The sequence below is a fragment of the Panthera tigris genome, chromosome E3 (genome assembly GCF_018350195.1).
Source record: "Panthera tigris isolate Pti1 chromosome E3, P.tigris_Pti1_mat1.1, whole genome shotgun sequence".
NCBI lineage: Eukaryota > Metazoa > Chordata > Mammalia > Carnivora > Felidae > Panthera > Panthera tigris.
In genome coordinates, this window is record NC_056675.1 from 6,560,304 (window position 1) to 6,574,910 (window position 14,607).

Here is a 14,607-nt window from a genome sequence, read left to right on the forward strand (position 1 = left end):
AGCGGCCCGTACTCCGCGCTCTATTGGCCGGGTCTGGACAGGCGAAAGGCCGGCGCGGGCTCCGGGAGCTCCCGGCATCCCTCGGGCGGCGGCGGCGGCGGCGAGGCGAGGCGAGACGAGGCGGAGGACCGTGAGCGGTGGGGCCGGTGGCGGGTAGAGGTGTGAGGGCGGCGAGGGACCTCAGGGGTAGTCGGGCCGGTGTGGCCGCCGCCGCCGCCATGCAGGAAATCATCGCCAGCGTGGACCACATCAAGTTCGACTTGGAGATCGCAGTGGAGCAGCAGCTCGGGGCACAGCCGCTGCCCTTCCCCGGCATGGACAGTGAGCGCGGGGCCGGGGCTGCGGGCAAGGGGCGCGACCGACTCTGCCCCGGGACCCCTCTCCCTCGGTCCCGGGGCCTGCTCCCCATCGGGCCTGGGACTCCTTTCCTCCCCATTCTGGGACCCCCTTCAGGCTCGGGAGCCCCCCTTTCTTGGATCTTTGATCCCCTGGGGCTGTCCCAATACAACCTTCAGGAGGGCAGAACCATGTCTGGCTGTTCAAATAATTCTTGAATGAAAGCGAACGTCCTGGATTGGAAATTACTTCGCTCCCCCGACTAAAGGAAAATAATTAGATATCCACCTTTTCCACTTGGTCCCCACTTTGAGCACCCTCTTCTTGCTTTCATCAGTACTGGGCGGTTGGAGGAGTCTTGCTGGAGGAAGGACCACCTGTCCCTCTTTGTAGGAGATTCCCAATTAGACACTCAAGCTCCATTCTTCTGAGACTTGCCCCCCTGGGAGCCTATCCCTCACTTTTTCTCTGGACCCCAACTCTGGGTCATTCATCACAGCTGGGCAGCTGCCTGAGCTCCCTTTCTTCTCCACCTTCAGATGGTAGCTCCTGGCTCCGCCACCCCCCAACTTAGGTGGATGTCTCGCACTTTATTTTTATTATTTTCTAAAGTAGGCTCCACGCCCAGCACGGAGCCTGATGCCGGGCTTGAACTCACAATCTTGAGATCAAGACCTGAGCTGAGATCAAGACTTGGACACTTAAATGACCGAGCCACCCAAGTGGTGCTCCCATGTCTAGCACTTTTTTTAAAAAACCCAGCAGTTTTCTTGTTTCCTTTCTGGACACACTTGGAATCTGATGTTGTAACATTAAAGCCTAGAGGTCATTGCGTTCAATCCACAGATGGGGCAACTGAGGCCTGGGAGGGGGAAGGGACTTGTGGAAGACCACTTGGTCTACGGCCATTCAGTACCTAGTAAAACCAGGTGAGCTCTCCAGTGTTCTTGACTGGTTCGGTCTGCGGTTCCCTATGTTGTGTTTTATGACTGCCAGAGATCCATGTTCTCCTACCAGTCCGTGGCCTGGAGGAGCCCCCTGTAGCCTCATTCCCCTCAAGTGGCCACACTTCTCATGCACAGTCTTAGCCCTCTGGACCATCCCATGTCCAGTAATTAACTTCTGTGATCTTATGCCCTAACCTTTCCACAGCCACTTGAAAGCATCTTGCTTATAGGAGGTTCTCAGAATAACTGGTCCCAGCATATGTGTCTCATGTTGCAGGGAATGGCTAAAATGAGCAGCTTTTTTCTGGCTTGGTCTGGCTTTGCATTTTTTTTGCCAGAACGTTTCCTGTACCCTTTGTGGTTAAAGGCAAGGAGGGTCCCCTCCCTGTGTTTTCAGCTGTCCCTAGTCACACCTCACTTTGTTTGATGTCTCTGTTTTCCTTTCTGCAGAGTCAGGGGCTGCTGTCTGCGAATTCTTTTTGAAAGCTGCCTGTGGCAAAGGTAAGAAATCACTGGCTCCCCGACATTCCTCCTGAGGTGCTTTCCACCACCCAGCCTTCAAGCAGACTTATAGGCTGTCAGGTCTGGTTTGCTGCAGACTAACAGTGTCCCTAGATGAAATCACTGTGCTTTGGATAGGCTAGGAACACTATGGGGTATTTTGCCTGAAATTTAAAACACGGGATGGACCCTCACTCTGAGTCTGCCTTCTCACCTCACTTTCCCTGTGGCCACGAGCTGACCTGTGACATGGGCAGAAGGTGTGAGTATTGAGGTGTTTAGGCACTTTTTCAAGATTACAGAGTTAGTGAGTGGCTGAGCCAGTGTCTGAACCCAAGCCTTTCTGATTCTACAGTCTGCACAAGCTCACTGTCCTCTGTATCCTCTCATGAAAAACCCCTACAATAGTCTGTCCTGTGGAGCTTTGTTCATACTAACCGGGCTCCAACAGAGGCTGCTGGAGCCAGACCATCCATTGATTCATAAGGAGACAGATTGCAGGTGAGACCTTACATGCCATGTATAGGTCTGGGCATTTTTCTTCCTGTAGGCAAATTTATTTGGAAACTAATTTTTTTTTTTAATGTTTATTTATTTTTGAGACAGAGAGAGACAGAGTGTCTGACTTCGGCTCAGGGCGTGATCTCGCAGTCCATGGGTTCAAGCCCCACGTTGGGCTCTGTGCTGACAGCTCAGAGCCTGGAGCCTGCTTTGGATTCTGTGTCTCCCTCTCTCTCTCTGATCCTCCCCCATTCATGCTCTGTCTCTCTCTGTCTCAAAAATAAATAAACATTAAAAAAAATTTTTTTAAAGAAAAAAAGAACAGTTTCCAAAAAATAATAGTAATAAAAATAAATGAAATGAGTTTCCAAAAAAAAAAATAATAATAATAATAAAATGAAATGAAATAAAAATAAATACGAGTTTCCAAGGGCGCAGCTCTGTCCCATCTGGGTGGCTGGTCGCTCAGTTCCTGCCACAGAAGGCCAGTTTGTATACAGAGCATTTCTTTAATTCTGAAGTTGATTTTCTTTCCTAATTCTTGGAGGCTAAGTGGGCATTTATAACTAGAGGTGGAGCCCACTTGGGGTCCAGGCTTCTGCTGGTATCCTCTTTACCTTCTGTTTCTTAGAGCCGTGTTTCCCAAACCCCAATCTTTTTTTTTTTTTAACTACCCCTACAATTTTTGCTATGTCTGTGTATCACTAAAGCTATTCTTTCAACGTTATTTATTTATTTATTTTTTTTGGGGGGGACAGAGAGAGACAGAGCATGAACGGGGGAGAGCTATTCTTTAATTAACAAATAAGCTTATTTCCCCACCACCCTAAGGCTTATTAAGTTTCCATCTTACTGCAGCCAATTAAGCCGACTGTGCTCTTTTCCCACGGGGCCCGGTGTGGTGTGCCTGCAAACAGCAGCCTCCTTGGTGGTCTATACAGCCTGTTGATTGTATGGGTTGCCCTAAGGGACCTTGGATACAGCTTTTTCTGGTGGACATTGAAGTTTGGCCTCACGCTTTCTCCAGTCTAGGCTCCAGACAGGCATGCAGGGTGCCTTTGGAAAGCCCCAGGGCACAGTGGCCAGGGTCCACATTGGCCAAGTCATCATGTCCATCCGTACCAAGTTGCAGAACAAAGAGCATGTGATTGAGGCCCTACGCAAGGCCAAGTTCAAGTTCCCTGGCCACCAGAAGATACACATTTCCAAGAAGTGGGGCTTTACTAAGTTTAATGCAGATGAATTTGAAGACATGGTGGCAGAAAAGCAGCTCATCCCAGATGGCTATGGGGTCAAATACATCCCTAATCGTGGCCCCTTGGACAAATGGTGGGCTCTGCACTCATGAGAATCTCAGCACTACCCCTCCCTATTTATGCCCACCAATAAATCCTGCTTCCTATCTTAAAAAAAAAAAAAGTTTCCATCTTACAGTAATATCTGTGAAAGCATGGTTTGATGTTTTAGTTAGGTTTTTCCAAAACACATAGAAAATATAGAAGTACTAAAACTTAGACGTGTGCCCATGTACTGCCTTCTGCCAGGGGCAACCACCGCCTCCCAGGACATGTTGCTCCCAGATACTGCAGGGAAATGTGGGGTGAAGGCGCCGCCCTCCTCACAGTGCGCTGTCTTTCTTGGCAGGGGGCATGTGCCCATTCCGCCATATCAGTGGCGAGAAGACGGTTGTGTGTAAGCACTGGCTGCGGGGGCTGTGCAAGAAGGGGGACCAGTGTGAGTTCCTGCACGAGTACGACATGACCAAGATGCCTGAGTGCTACTTCTACTCCAAGTTCGGTAAGCAGATGGCCCGGCCCCTCTCTGTACTCGGACATCCAGGCTCAGGAGCTCTGGAGAGGCACCCAGAACGGACACCCAGAGGGGATAAACAGCTGCTCAGGTGCCCATGGTGTCTGCTAACTCCCATCTTTACAGCTTCACATGAGAACCTCACGCAGTGCCTGCCAACCTCAGCTGGCCCTCTAGTTTCAAGTTCTTTGGAAGATGAGGCAACTGAGGGTCCCATGGTGGGTGCAGCTGGCAGGAGGCCTTGTTTCTGCTCACGTTGACCTTTTCCCTCATATCGGCTGTTGCTTCCAGACTGGCGACTCCTTGCCCCCCAGGTCTAAGCTGGTTCCTTCTGTCTGGGAGTGCGATCCCAGGTATTACTTTGACTGTCCTAAACAGGGGGCTGTCTTGTGGTGGCCAAGAGCTCCACTCCTCACCTTGAGGTTGCCTTGCTCACTGTATAGAGAACATGTGCCCTTGGCTGTCCTGAGGACTGCATGGAGAAGCGGGGGCAGAGGGGGCTGCTCAGCAGAGCTCTTATGCTCCCTGATGGAACTAGAATCCACCGCTCTCTGCTGTGGGCAGAGGTTGCCCAGGAAGGAGCCCTGTTGGTCAGGATGAGGATGGGCTCTGGTCCTGGGACCGCTGGCCTTGTGCAGGGGCTCAGCGGGGGGCTGGAAGCCTGCTATACTTTGCGGTGGGCTGGGGGTGCTGGGGAGCACTGGACATGCAGCACGCTTTCAAAGCACTGTCATTAGGAGACATTAATTATTCCAGCAGCCCGACAGGCATGCCCTGCTGGTTTATTATGATAGTTGTGGCTTTTTTTGTAGAGGTAGCATAAGCTATGAAGTCAATGCACAGATAGTCAGAAGTAGGACCCAGGCTTCCCAGCCGCACCCCCCCCCCCCCAACTGCCACCACCAAACCAGCTCTGGAACCAGCACTGGAAGGGGGGTGTCCCCTTTTCATGGAAGCCATCTCCCATCTGGATCCAAAGGCAGGAGACAGCCCTCCTGGAAGACTCTTAAGAGCACCCCTGAAGGCTGACCTGGGTTCCTTCATTCCTGCCGGGCCTGGCAACCTCCCCACTGCCTCTGATGCTCCCCTGCCTGCCCTTTCCCCACAGAGCTCACCCCGGTGCACATGTACCATGCAGCTTCTGTTACCTGTGACACAAGTGAGGGTCCTCTTTCAGCACTGGAGTGTCGGTAGTAAACAGGAGAGACCCATTTCTCGTCCCGCGGTGCTTTTGTTCTGGTGGCCCAGGGACAGAGGCAGCTGACAGCAGTGAGACAAAGTTGAAGATGATATGCATGGGGCACCTGGGTGGCTCAGTCGGTTAAGCATCAGGCTTCAGCTCAGGTCATGATCTCATTGTTAGTGAGTTTGAGCTCCACATCGGGCTCTGTGCTGCCAGCTCAGAGCCTGGAACCTGCTTCACATTCTGTGTCTCCCTCTCTCTCTGCCCCTCCCCTGCTTGCACTCTGTTTCTCTCTGTCTCTCAGCAATAAATAAATGTTAAAAAAAAAAAATTAAAAAATAAAAGAAAATGATATGCAAGGGGCGCCTGGTGGCTCAGTCAGTTGAGTGTCCGACTTCAGCTCAGGTCGTGATCTCACGGTCCATGAGTTCGAGCCCTGCATCAGGCTGTGTGTTGATAGCTCTGAGCCTGGAGCCTACTTCTGATTCTGTGTCTCCCTCTCTGCCCCTCCCCCACTCACACTCTGTCTCTCTCACTCTTAAGAATGAATAAACGTTAAAAAAAAAAAAGAAAATGACATGCAATAAACACTCTAAAGGAAATAAACAGCAATGGGACCACATGAGGACCATATTTTCCTTTAGACTAAGTGGTCAAGGAAGGTCTTTCTCAGGAGGGGAGACCTGAGCTGGGATCTGAAGGCTAAGAAGGGGCCGGTCACGTGGGGCGGGGGGCAATGTGGCTGGGGGTGGAGGAGCCTGGGGAGGAGTGGGCTAGACCACATAGAGGCTTGCGGGTCTGGAAAGGGATTTGCGTGTTCTCTGGCCACCAGTGATCAGATTGTCCTTCCGTGTGTCGCATGGATCGGGGAGGGCAAGTGCGGAGGGGGTGGATCCCATAGTTGGGTGAACGATGCCACTGGCCAGCTGGGCCAGTTGCTCCTAAGAGGAGCTGTCATCATAAAGGCTTTATCACATTCTGCCACAGGACTTCAGCCTTGAGTTCCCAAATCTTCCCTGTTTGTTCTGAAAGGTGGAATCCTCAGACCTTTCGCCTGTCCCGGCTAGTAGATGTGAAGGGCTCATCAGGGTAGAGACCAATTATTTCCTGCTCTCAGTTGGTGCCTTTGCATATTTGGGCCCCTGCCCAGTGTCCAGGATACCCCCTTTGGGTAAGAGAGCCATGAGGTGGGTCTGGGTCTGGCTCTCCCGGAGCTGCCCCAGGTGGACGCACGTCTGGCTTTCCCTGCAGGGGAGTGCAGCAACAAGGAGTGCCCCTTCCTGCACATCGACCCTGAGTCCAAGATCAAGGACTGCCCTTGGTACGACCGTGGCTTCTGCAAGCATGGTAGGTGTCAGGGTGGCTGGGCCCCCAGCAAGACGCTGGTCCTCGCTTCCTGTCCCCACATGACCCTCTACCTGTCCCAGCAAAATCTGGTGTTAGGCATCTGGGGCTAGTGAGGCTTTTTTACACCCTCAGCTCGCCCGAGCCTCCCAAAGCTCCTGTGTGGACTGCACTCTCACCTAGATTTTCGGTAAGGAAACTATCGGTTTAGAGGTTGTGTGCCCTGCCTGCTGTCCCTTGTGAATGGATATGAGACAGAGCCAGCATCTAAAGCTCTGCTCTTGCTCTCTGCACCCCAGGCAGTGGTGTAGGCAGGTTCTGACTGGCACAGGGGCACGAGGCCATCCCCCGAAGAGGGGAGTCTGAGTGACCCAGACGCTTGGCTCCACAGGTCCCCTGTGCAGGCACCGGCACACACGGAGAGTCATCTGTGTGAATTACCTCGTGGGATTCTGCCCAGAGGGGCCCTCCTGTAAATTCATGCAGTGAGTAGCCAGACCCTGTCCCCCTACCCCACTCCTGCCCCAGGCCCTGCTGCCCTCTAGATCTTTCCTGGGTCCAGCTGGGCTTTGATCATTAGGTGGTGTCCCCACAGGACCTGGGGCAGGGGTCACTGCTGCTCCCTGAGCTCAGAGGTGGCTCTGCCTAGCCCAACACTTAACCTTTCCTGGGTCATAGATCTGATGAAAGCTGGGCTGCGTGCATGAGAAAAGCTCATGCCTTGTAAGGGACCTCTGGTTAAGAACCTGAGCCCTAAAGGAAGGAGACTGCAGTTTGGGGGCCTCTGTGGAGTCAGAGCTTGGGATTCCACATATACTACTTTGTATAACTCTCAAGTGTGTGTGAGAGAGGATGACTCCATTTCGCGCGTGGGAACACTGAGGCTCAGAGCTTAGCCACTGGCCTCGGTCACATGGTGGTAGGGTTGGCATCTGGTCTGAGGCAGGTCCGTAGCCTCTAAAGCGGGGTTCACCTTGCCCAGCAGGGCTCAGAGCTCCTCTCCTGGGCCTTAGTGCACATCTGTCACTTTGGGTGGTTGTGGAGTCGGACTTCTCCCTGGGGTGGCGCTGGGACCGCAGAGTAGTGTCGTTCCCCTCCACCCCCCACCCTGGGCTGCTTCTGTCCACACCACGGACACCTGCACAGAAGCATGGTATCCTGGTCACTGCCACCCAGTGGGCAGGTGGCAGGTGCTGCAGACTTGGCGCCGCTTTCTGGATGAGAGCCAGGAGCCTGCAGGGGGCCCAGGGATTCCTGCTTGCGGGCAGCCGGGTGTGTTCCTCGGGATTGTGTCTTGTCGGAGGTGGTCTGGCACCTGAGTTAGAAGTGGATGTGGGGGCGGTGGGGGGAGGTCCCATGAACAAAAAGCCCTCCGGAGGCAGCAGCACTTTGTGAAGGTCCCGAAGCTAGATGTGGGCAGAGCTGCCCAGACAAGTCAGTTCTTTTCACCCCTGTCCCCCGAGGCTTCAGGGGCGGAGCTGAGAGCCGGCGCCCTCCCCACGTCTGGGTGAGTTGCTCTGTGCTTGGGCAGAGGCTGCCTGTGATCTCCTGGGAATACCTCCTGGCATGGCCCCTCTCTCATCCCCTCTTCTCCTCTTCTCCTTCTCATCCCCTCTGGCTGCGGGGTGACCAGCCCTCGATTTGAACTGCCGATGGGAACCACCGAGCAGCCCCCACTGCCACAGCAGACGCAGCCTCCGACAAAGGTACTGTGCCCCTGCCCCTCCCTGGCCCCGTAGTGCTGCCGGCCCCCGCACTGCCTGCCCTGGTGCACGGTCCGCCGCAGCCCCGGCTGGTGATGTGTGAGAAGGCAGTGAGGAGGTGGGACAGGAGGGGAGTCACCCTGAGTTCCAGCAGAAAATTCAGGGAGCAGAATGGTTTGCATCTCCCTCTAGAGGTGGAGGGCTCTCTGCTATGTCTGCTAGAGCCCAATGCCCACTTGGCTTCTCGCCCCTTCTTGCCTGGCGAGTGCCTCAGTGGCGCCTCACCCCCCACCCCCGCTCCCAGGGGCCAGAGCGGAGGGCAGCGCGAGCGCCGTGGGTCTGCTGCTCTTGCTTCTGGTTTCAGCCCTTCCTGTTTCAAACGGGGACACAAACTAGAGGGAGGGCCTCGTCTGAGGTCCCGCAGCTGGGCAGGAGCAGCTGGGGAGCAGAACTGAGGCTGACTGGTTCTCCTGCCAGTACCCTTAGCGCTCTGAGTGGAGGTTCCCAGCAGGACAGGCTGGGAACAGAGCTGAAGGACCAGCTGGCTTCACTTTTCTAGACAAGGGGGTCCCACCACCCAGCAATGGGCTGATCCCCTCAAGCATGAGGAGAGGGAGAGAGGCCATAGACAAGTGGGAATCTGCAGCAGCACCCCCCGAAACCAAGGACACCCGGGAGTCAAGGGTTGGGGGCCCAGAAGAAGGGCTGGCCAGGTGCACTAAGCAGGGTCTCAACAGGCTGAGTAAACCCGCCTACTGATCTTGAATTCTTACCTATTACCTGGCTGGACTCTGACCCCATTGCCAAAGCCCTGCTCATCCTTCATTGCTACAGGTTGAGCAGCTGGTAGGGGGCATGCCCCCCCGCCCCTGGCCCCACTGCACTGACCCCCACCCTCAGGAGGCTGTGGGACGACTCAGAACTCCTCGCAAAGCCAGGAACTGGGTGTGGGTACAGCCTTGACAACCTGGGGCTTTCTAGCTCAGTGCTCCTGTATTTGCAGAGGCCGGGCCGGGACCCCTCTTGGTTAGGAGGTGGCCTAGCTATTCGGCCCGAGCCCCGAGCCCCCCATCCCCCTTGCTCACATGACTCCCTAGTGGAGGGCCCTCTCAGCCCCTAGACCGCAGGTCAGCACGTCAGCCTCCAACTGTTTTTCTGTGACTGTTGCTCGCCGTGTAGGCTGCTAAACATCTGGCTGAACCAAGCGTTCATCCTGACCTGAAGCTAGAACCTCAGAAACAAAAGTAAGGCCTGCTCATGCCCTCGCCCTGCTGCCCCAGAGACCTCCTCGTCTCTTTGGTGTTTTGTTTTCTACTTTTATTTTTCGTTTTTGTGTGTCTGCATGGTGTTTTTCGGGCAGCGGCTCCTGCCATCATCACCAGATGTTTCTTTTCTGGCTGCTCTCCTGAGCAGGGCCACCGCGGAAGCCCTTCTTCCTGCTGGTCATGCGGGAGCAGTCCCGCCCTCTTTTTTCCTGTCCCCATTGGTAGTCTGCGTGCACGTGTTTTCCGCAGTAAAACCGTGTTGTGTAACTCTTTCCAGCAAAGTAACAATCCGCCATTACAAAGGTCGTCCTCCTTGATCCAGTTAACGAGTCAGAACTCTTCTCCCAATCAGCAGAGAGCCCCGCAGGTCATCGGGGTCATGCAGAGTCAAAACAGCAGCGCAGGCAACCGGGGACCCCGGCCGCTGGAGCAGGTCACCTGTTACAAGGTGAGTCCTGGGGCTGGGGGATGGGGCAGGGTCTTCACAGTCAGGGGCTGTTCCCTCATTCCCCAGACAGTTAATTTTGAAAAATGAAAACATCTATGTTTTTGCTGACCATAAAAGTGACAATGGGCTACTCTGGTGGGCTAGAGACCATGCTGCTTCCTTCCACGATACACCAGGGCCAACAGAACGATCACACATGCTGTTGAATGCAAGGACAGAGTTTGAAGGAAAGGGAGAGGAATCTTCCAGAGGCCAGTAACAAAATGGAAGCATGGGTTAAGGGAAGGGAGCCCTGAAGCTTCTGGATGTCCTCACATCCCACAAGGGCACATGCCCAAATGAGAGAGACAGCTTTACCACCCAGGAAAAAAACAGATTAGAATCCCCCTGAACAGAGTGGGACGCTCAGGGGAAGGGTAAACTTTTAAAAGTCCTGCTAGAAAACTTGTGTTGTTCTTGGCTCTGGATGTAAAGGGGGGAGAAAAGTGCCTTGAGACTTCATAGTCACCAACGGACCCTTCGTGAGTTTGGGGCTGTATGCACACCCTTGGTGAAGGCTATACAGACTTGAATTTTCTAATCGGAAACAGCCACAAATGTGGGCCCCTGGAATCTGGCTCTATGAGGAATTTATTCTCAGCCCAACCACACAGAATTCCCACAGCTAAAGTTCCGAAGAATGAGTTCATAATCAAAAATCACAAAACCTAGGAGGAAGCAAACCCCACTGAGGGAAGTCAGCAGAAACAACTGATAGTAGAGCTAGGCTTACAAAAACTTCAGATTTCAGTATTTTACAAAATACAGAATTAGTACACACTCTCTGTAAAAACATTTAGAGGACAGAGATGTTTCAGGTACACAGTGTTATCTCTATTCCCACCTTTCCTAAAACAGCCACTTGACTTAGTGTGCTGTGTTGTCACAATTTTTGGTTTTGGTGTTCCTTCAGGCCCCATGGGGGACCCCACTTAGAGAACGGCTGTGCCAAACTTACATAAGCACAATGAAAGTACATTTTAATGTACATAGGGCTCTAGTGTGTATAACTTTCTATAGTCTCTTTTTCTTAATACTATGTTGTGGATTGAACTATGTCAATATATGTGAATGTAATCTGTTCCACTGGCTGTGTAATATAACCGCAATTTACTTTCCCAGTTCTCTGTGGATAGCAGTTTATAGTTTTTGTTACTAAAAACCATGCTGAATCTGACACTTAGACCTCTGTGAGCTCTAGTCTGATAGCAGCATCCATACCTACAAGTAGAAGGTCTGAGTCAAGGGGGCGTACGCTTAGCTTAAATTGTTCCTAGAACTTTCTCTCAAGAAAGGCTGAGCCACTTCCCACAGCCATCACTCACTCACTCACTGAGCACCTGCCCTGGGCCAGCTCTACTGAGAGAACCAAGACTGTTATTGCTGTTTCCCAGGAGGGGTTTGTGTTCTGCAAGGAGGGGAAGGCAGGTGCCCCCAAGCACCCCCAGGTGCTTTAACTAAAGTTAAATGTGCACTTGGGTTCACGGAATGCCTCAGAGATTTGAGCCTGAGCCCTCCCAGGTGAGGAGAGAACAGACCGCTTCTGACCAGTCATTCCTCAAGTACGAGGAAACAGAGGCATTGTAGCTGTTCTCTGGACACCCCCCGCCCCCACCCTGCCCCAGGACTCTGCAGCGAGGCCTTTGAAGCCAGCTCTCCCAAGTCCTGGAACTTACAAAGGTGTAGCCAGAACCCAACCACCTCTTCTCACGTCAGGCCCTTCATAGTTGATATTCAAGACACCTTGTAGGAATCCTGGGTTCTCCAGGGCCAGCTGTGGAAGCTGACAGACATGCCAGGTGCTGTGAGCAGGGTCCCAGTGAGTCCTTCCCTCTGGTGATCTCACCAGAGGGTCAGCCGGCAGCTCCACAGGCCACTCATCCAAAGTCACACATACATATCAGACAGCCTTGGAAAACGCAGGCACTGTGGGGTCAGGGGGATAGAGCAGACGAGAGATCTGGGCATTCCAGGGTGAGGAAGCTGGGGTTGGGAAGGCACTGGGTGCATTAGTGCAGGGTGAGTGCTCCTACCTGTCTCCTGACCCTTGTCCCGTTCTTGAGGCTGCCATTCACTACCTTTTAATTCCTTTCTTTTTGGGGAGTGAAAACAATGAATGAAGAGAAGCTAAGGCAGGGCCTGGAAAATCAGAGCTGGGACAGGTCAGAGTCAGTGCTAGATTTTTCAAGTGATTTTCTGGGTCTGTTCACCCAAGTCTAACCATTGTCCCATCTCTCTGATCCTGTAACCAAAACTTGCCCCGGGGGGGGTAGCTTAAGCAAGGGTGCAAGAGGCAGGCAAGAAAACTGGGTGCAGCCCGCCCTCCGTGTCCATGCCATGACTCCCCGAGTTGGGGAAGGAGCCTTGTGGCTTCTCTCACCTTGTTGCCTCCCGTCTTCAGACAGTGCCTCAGAAAGGTAAGTGACTGGCTAGCCTGCCAGAGGGGCTTGGTCCCCAGACAGGTGGGGGAGCTCGATTCCCATGGGATTCTCCTCGTCCTGCCACCCACGACAGACCTTCCATGGATAGGTCCCATGTTTGACGTGGGCCCAGCCTGCAGAAACCCCCGCTGTGTGCTCTCAGGTCACCCTCTGGCTGTGCAGCCCCCTTCCATCTGCCGAGTTCCTGGAGTTTCTGCAGTTTCTGTGATACCTTTGGAGTTTCTTCGTTGTGTCTGAATGAAAGTCTGGATGACTGAGAATTCTGGAGTCCCCATACCGAACCTGGTATTTGGCAGGTGCTACCTTACCTGAAAATTGCATTTGAAAACGGTGTTGTTTTTTTGTCTCCTCCCTCCCTCCCTGCTGTTCCCAGTGTGGCGAGAAAGGACACTACGCCAACAGATGCACCAAAGGCCACTTGGCCTTTCTCAGTGGACAGTGACAGCAGCTGGAGCCAGCTCAGAGCAGCCCAAGGGTCCCCACTCTCGGGGACCACCCTGGGCCATCCTTGGGAGCGTGCACTTAACTGTTTAACGCCAGTGTTGGTGCAACTCTGGCTGGAGCAGGCAGGCAAGCACGCCAGGGTTCATCATTATGAGGGGCTACGTCTGACAGTTTCCCTATTGTTTGCTGTAAACTTTTTTAAAAGGGGACAAGTGCTCCAGTTTGGTCAAGTCGGCATCATGTCTGTCTAGGCATCGACACCTGTCCGCAATTCCCTGCACACCGCCCTCTGGGGAGGGGAGGAAGCGGTGGGGAAGGGCTCCTGCCAAGCAGTCTGTAGGGAAGGCAGCCCTTCCCCTCGAGGCCTCATTAAACACCAGTTCTTGGTGACCCCAGGGGCTGTTGGATCATTTAAAGCTGGTCATGCCTGCTTCCTCCACATCCTGCTGAATTCAGAAGCTGTGCCTGTCCGTGTGACTTGAATGAGGCGGCCCCTTGGGGCAAACTTAAGTGCACTCCTTCTCTCTACAACTGGGCCCTGCTCCAAGGTGGCAGTGGTTGAGAGGAAGGGCACAGGGCTCTCAAGTGTGAGGGGCTTTTTGTTCTGGGCTCATTTCCTTGGAGCGCCTCCTTATCAGTGGCATGGCTGAAGGTATGCCTTAAGCTGGAGCTGCAGACCACCCAGTAAATCGATGACACAGTCTATCTGTGCACCTACCTCCTGCCCCTGAACCTGGAAATGTGAGACTGTCACCTGCAGCCTGCTGGGCAAGTGGGCCTGTTCAAGTTCAGTTACAAGAACAATTTTTATGAGATCGATTAAAGCTTGTTTTTTAAGCTGCGTCTGGTTACTTCAGGGACCCACACCAAGGAGAGGACTCTTGCTCCTGGCTGCGCTCAATGCCTGGCACAAAGCTTCCATACCAGAGCTTGCTTGTCCCCTTTCAACAAACGTGAACCTGCTGGAAGGAAGGGCCTCTGTACTGGCAGCTGGTGAAGTCTGGAAGCTCAGCCTCTGGAACAGCCACATAGTAGGTCTCCTTCATTTCAGATGCTGGATGATACTTGCTTATTCAAATTTGGATCTTCTAGGAGATAATTAGCTGCAGCATCTCACCCCTTAGACTCCATGCCGTATATGTGCTTACCACACACCTCTCAAGAGGCCAATTCTGACCCTCATATCACTTTACTGAAGACCTTTTTTTTTTTTTTTTTCTAATGTTTATTACTTTTGAGGGGAGTAGAAGGGGGAGACAGAGGATCTGAAACAAGCTCTGTGCTGACAGCAGAGCGCCTGATGCAGGCCTTGAACTCACAAACTGTGAGGTTATAACCTGAGCTGAAGTCAGATGCTTAACCAACTGACCCACCCAGGCACCCCTACTGAAGACCTTTGATGAAGGGTAAGGATGAAGGTGCTGGAAATGGGCAGCTGTGAGCTTCTGTCAGGGCCTGTGTTTTCCCTCGCTCCCGAGTCCTCCCACTGAACTTCCTACAGGTTCTGTGGCCTGAGAAATGCAGAAACGTTGGGGAGGGGAAGGCATTCTTAAGAACTCTGGGCACCAGTTCCCCAGTTCCGTAGATGTAAAACCATCAGCCGACAGGAGGCCAGAAGTATGCAACATTCAAGGCAAAGAGCAGGG

General features: G+C 53.2%; 2 protein-coding genes and 1 non-coding gene across 5 annotated transcripts; all 3 read left to right on the forward strand.

Annotated features, from left to right (window-relative positions):
* Window positions 1-95: 95 nt before the first annotated feature.
* Window positions 96-13,798, forward strand: CPSF4 (cleavage and polyadenylation specific factor 4). 3 transcript variants are annotated; one of them, XM_007081119.3, is made up of 8 exons: window positions 96-321; window positions 1,734-1,784; window positions 3,930-4,082; window positions 6,529-6,624; window positions 7,013-7,106; window positions 8,255-8,327; window positions 9,867-10,037; window positions 12,891-13,798. In XM_007081119.3, the coding sequence occupies exons 1-8, from the start codon at window positions 219-221 to the stop codon at window positions 12,957-12,959; spliced, it is 810 nt and encodes a 269-aa protein (XP_007081181.3). In that variant the 5' UTR covers window positions 96-218; the 3' UTR covers window positions 12,960-13,798. The 3 variants fall into 3 exon arrangements, with proteins under 3 accessions (XP_007081181.3, XP_015392593.2, XP_015392594.2); XM_015537107.2 differs by having other exon boundaries at window positions 9,942-10,037; XM_015537108.2 differs by having other exon boundaries at window positions 9,945-10,037.
* On the forward strand, window positions 3,123-3,668 carry LOC122234704 (60S ribosomal protein L10-like). The gene has a single exon (XM_042972120.1). The coding sequence runs from the start codon at window positions 3,331-3,333 to the stop codon at window positions 3,631-3,633; it is 303 nt and encodes a 100-aa protein (XP_042828054.1). The 5' UTR covers window positions 3,123-3,330; the 3' UTR covers window positions 3,634-3,668.
* LOC122234794 lies at window positions 3,138-3,270 on the forward strand. Its single transcript, XR_006212745.1, has one exon. It is a non-coding gene; the product is annotated as a small nucleolar RNA SNORA70 (small nucleolar RNA).
* Window positions 13,799-14,607: the final 809 nt, after the last annotated feature.

Bases quoted from the DNA above. Each gene is read 5' to 3' on its own strand.
- CPSF4 (XM_007081119.3), top strand. From the start codon at position 219: ATGCAGGAAATCATCGCCAGCGTGGACCACATCAAGTTCGACTTGGAG. The intron at 1,785-3,929 runs GTAAGAAATCAC...CTTTCTTGGCAG, and splicing joins GAAAGCTGCCTGTGGCAAAG to GGGGCATGTGCCCATTCCGC. The intron at 8,328-9,866 runs GTACTGTGCCCC...AACTCTTTCCAG, and splicing joins AGACGCAGCCTCCGACAAAG to CAAAGTAACAATCCGCCATT.
- LOC122234704 (XM_042972120.1), top strand. From the start codon at position 3,331: ATGCAGGGTGCCTTTGGAAAGCCCCAGGGCACAGTGGCCAGGGTCCAC.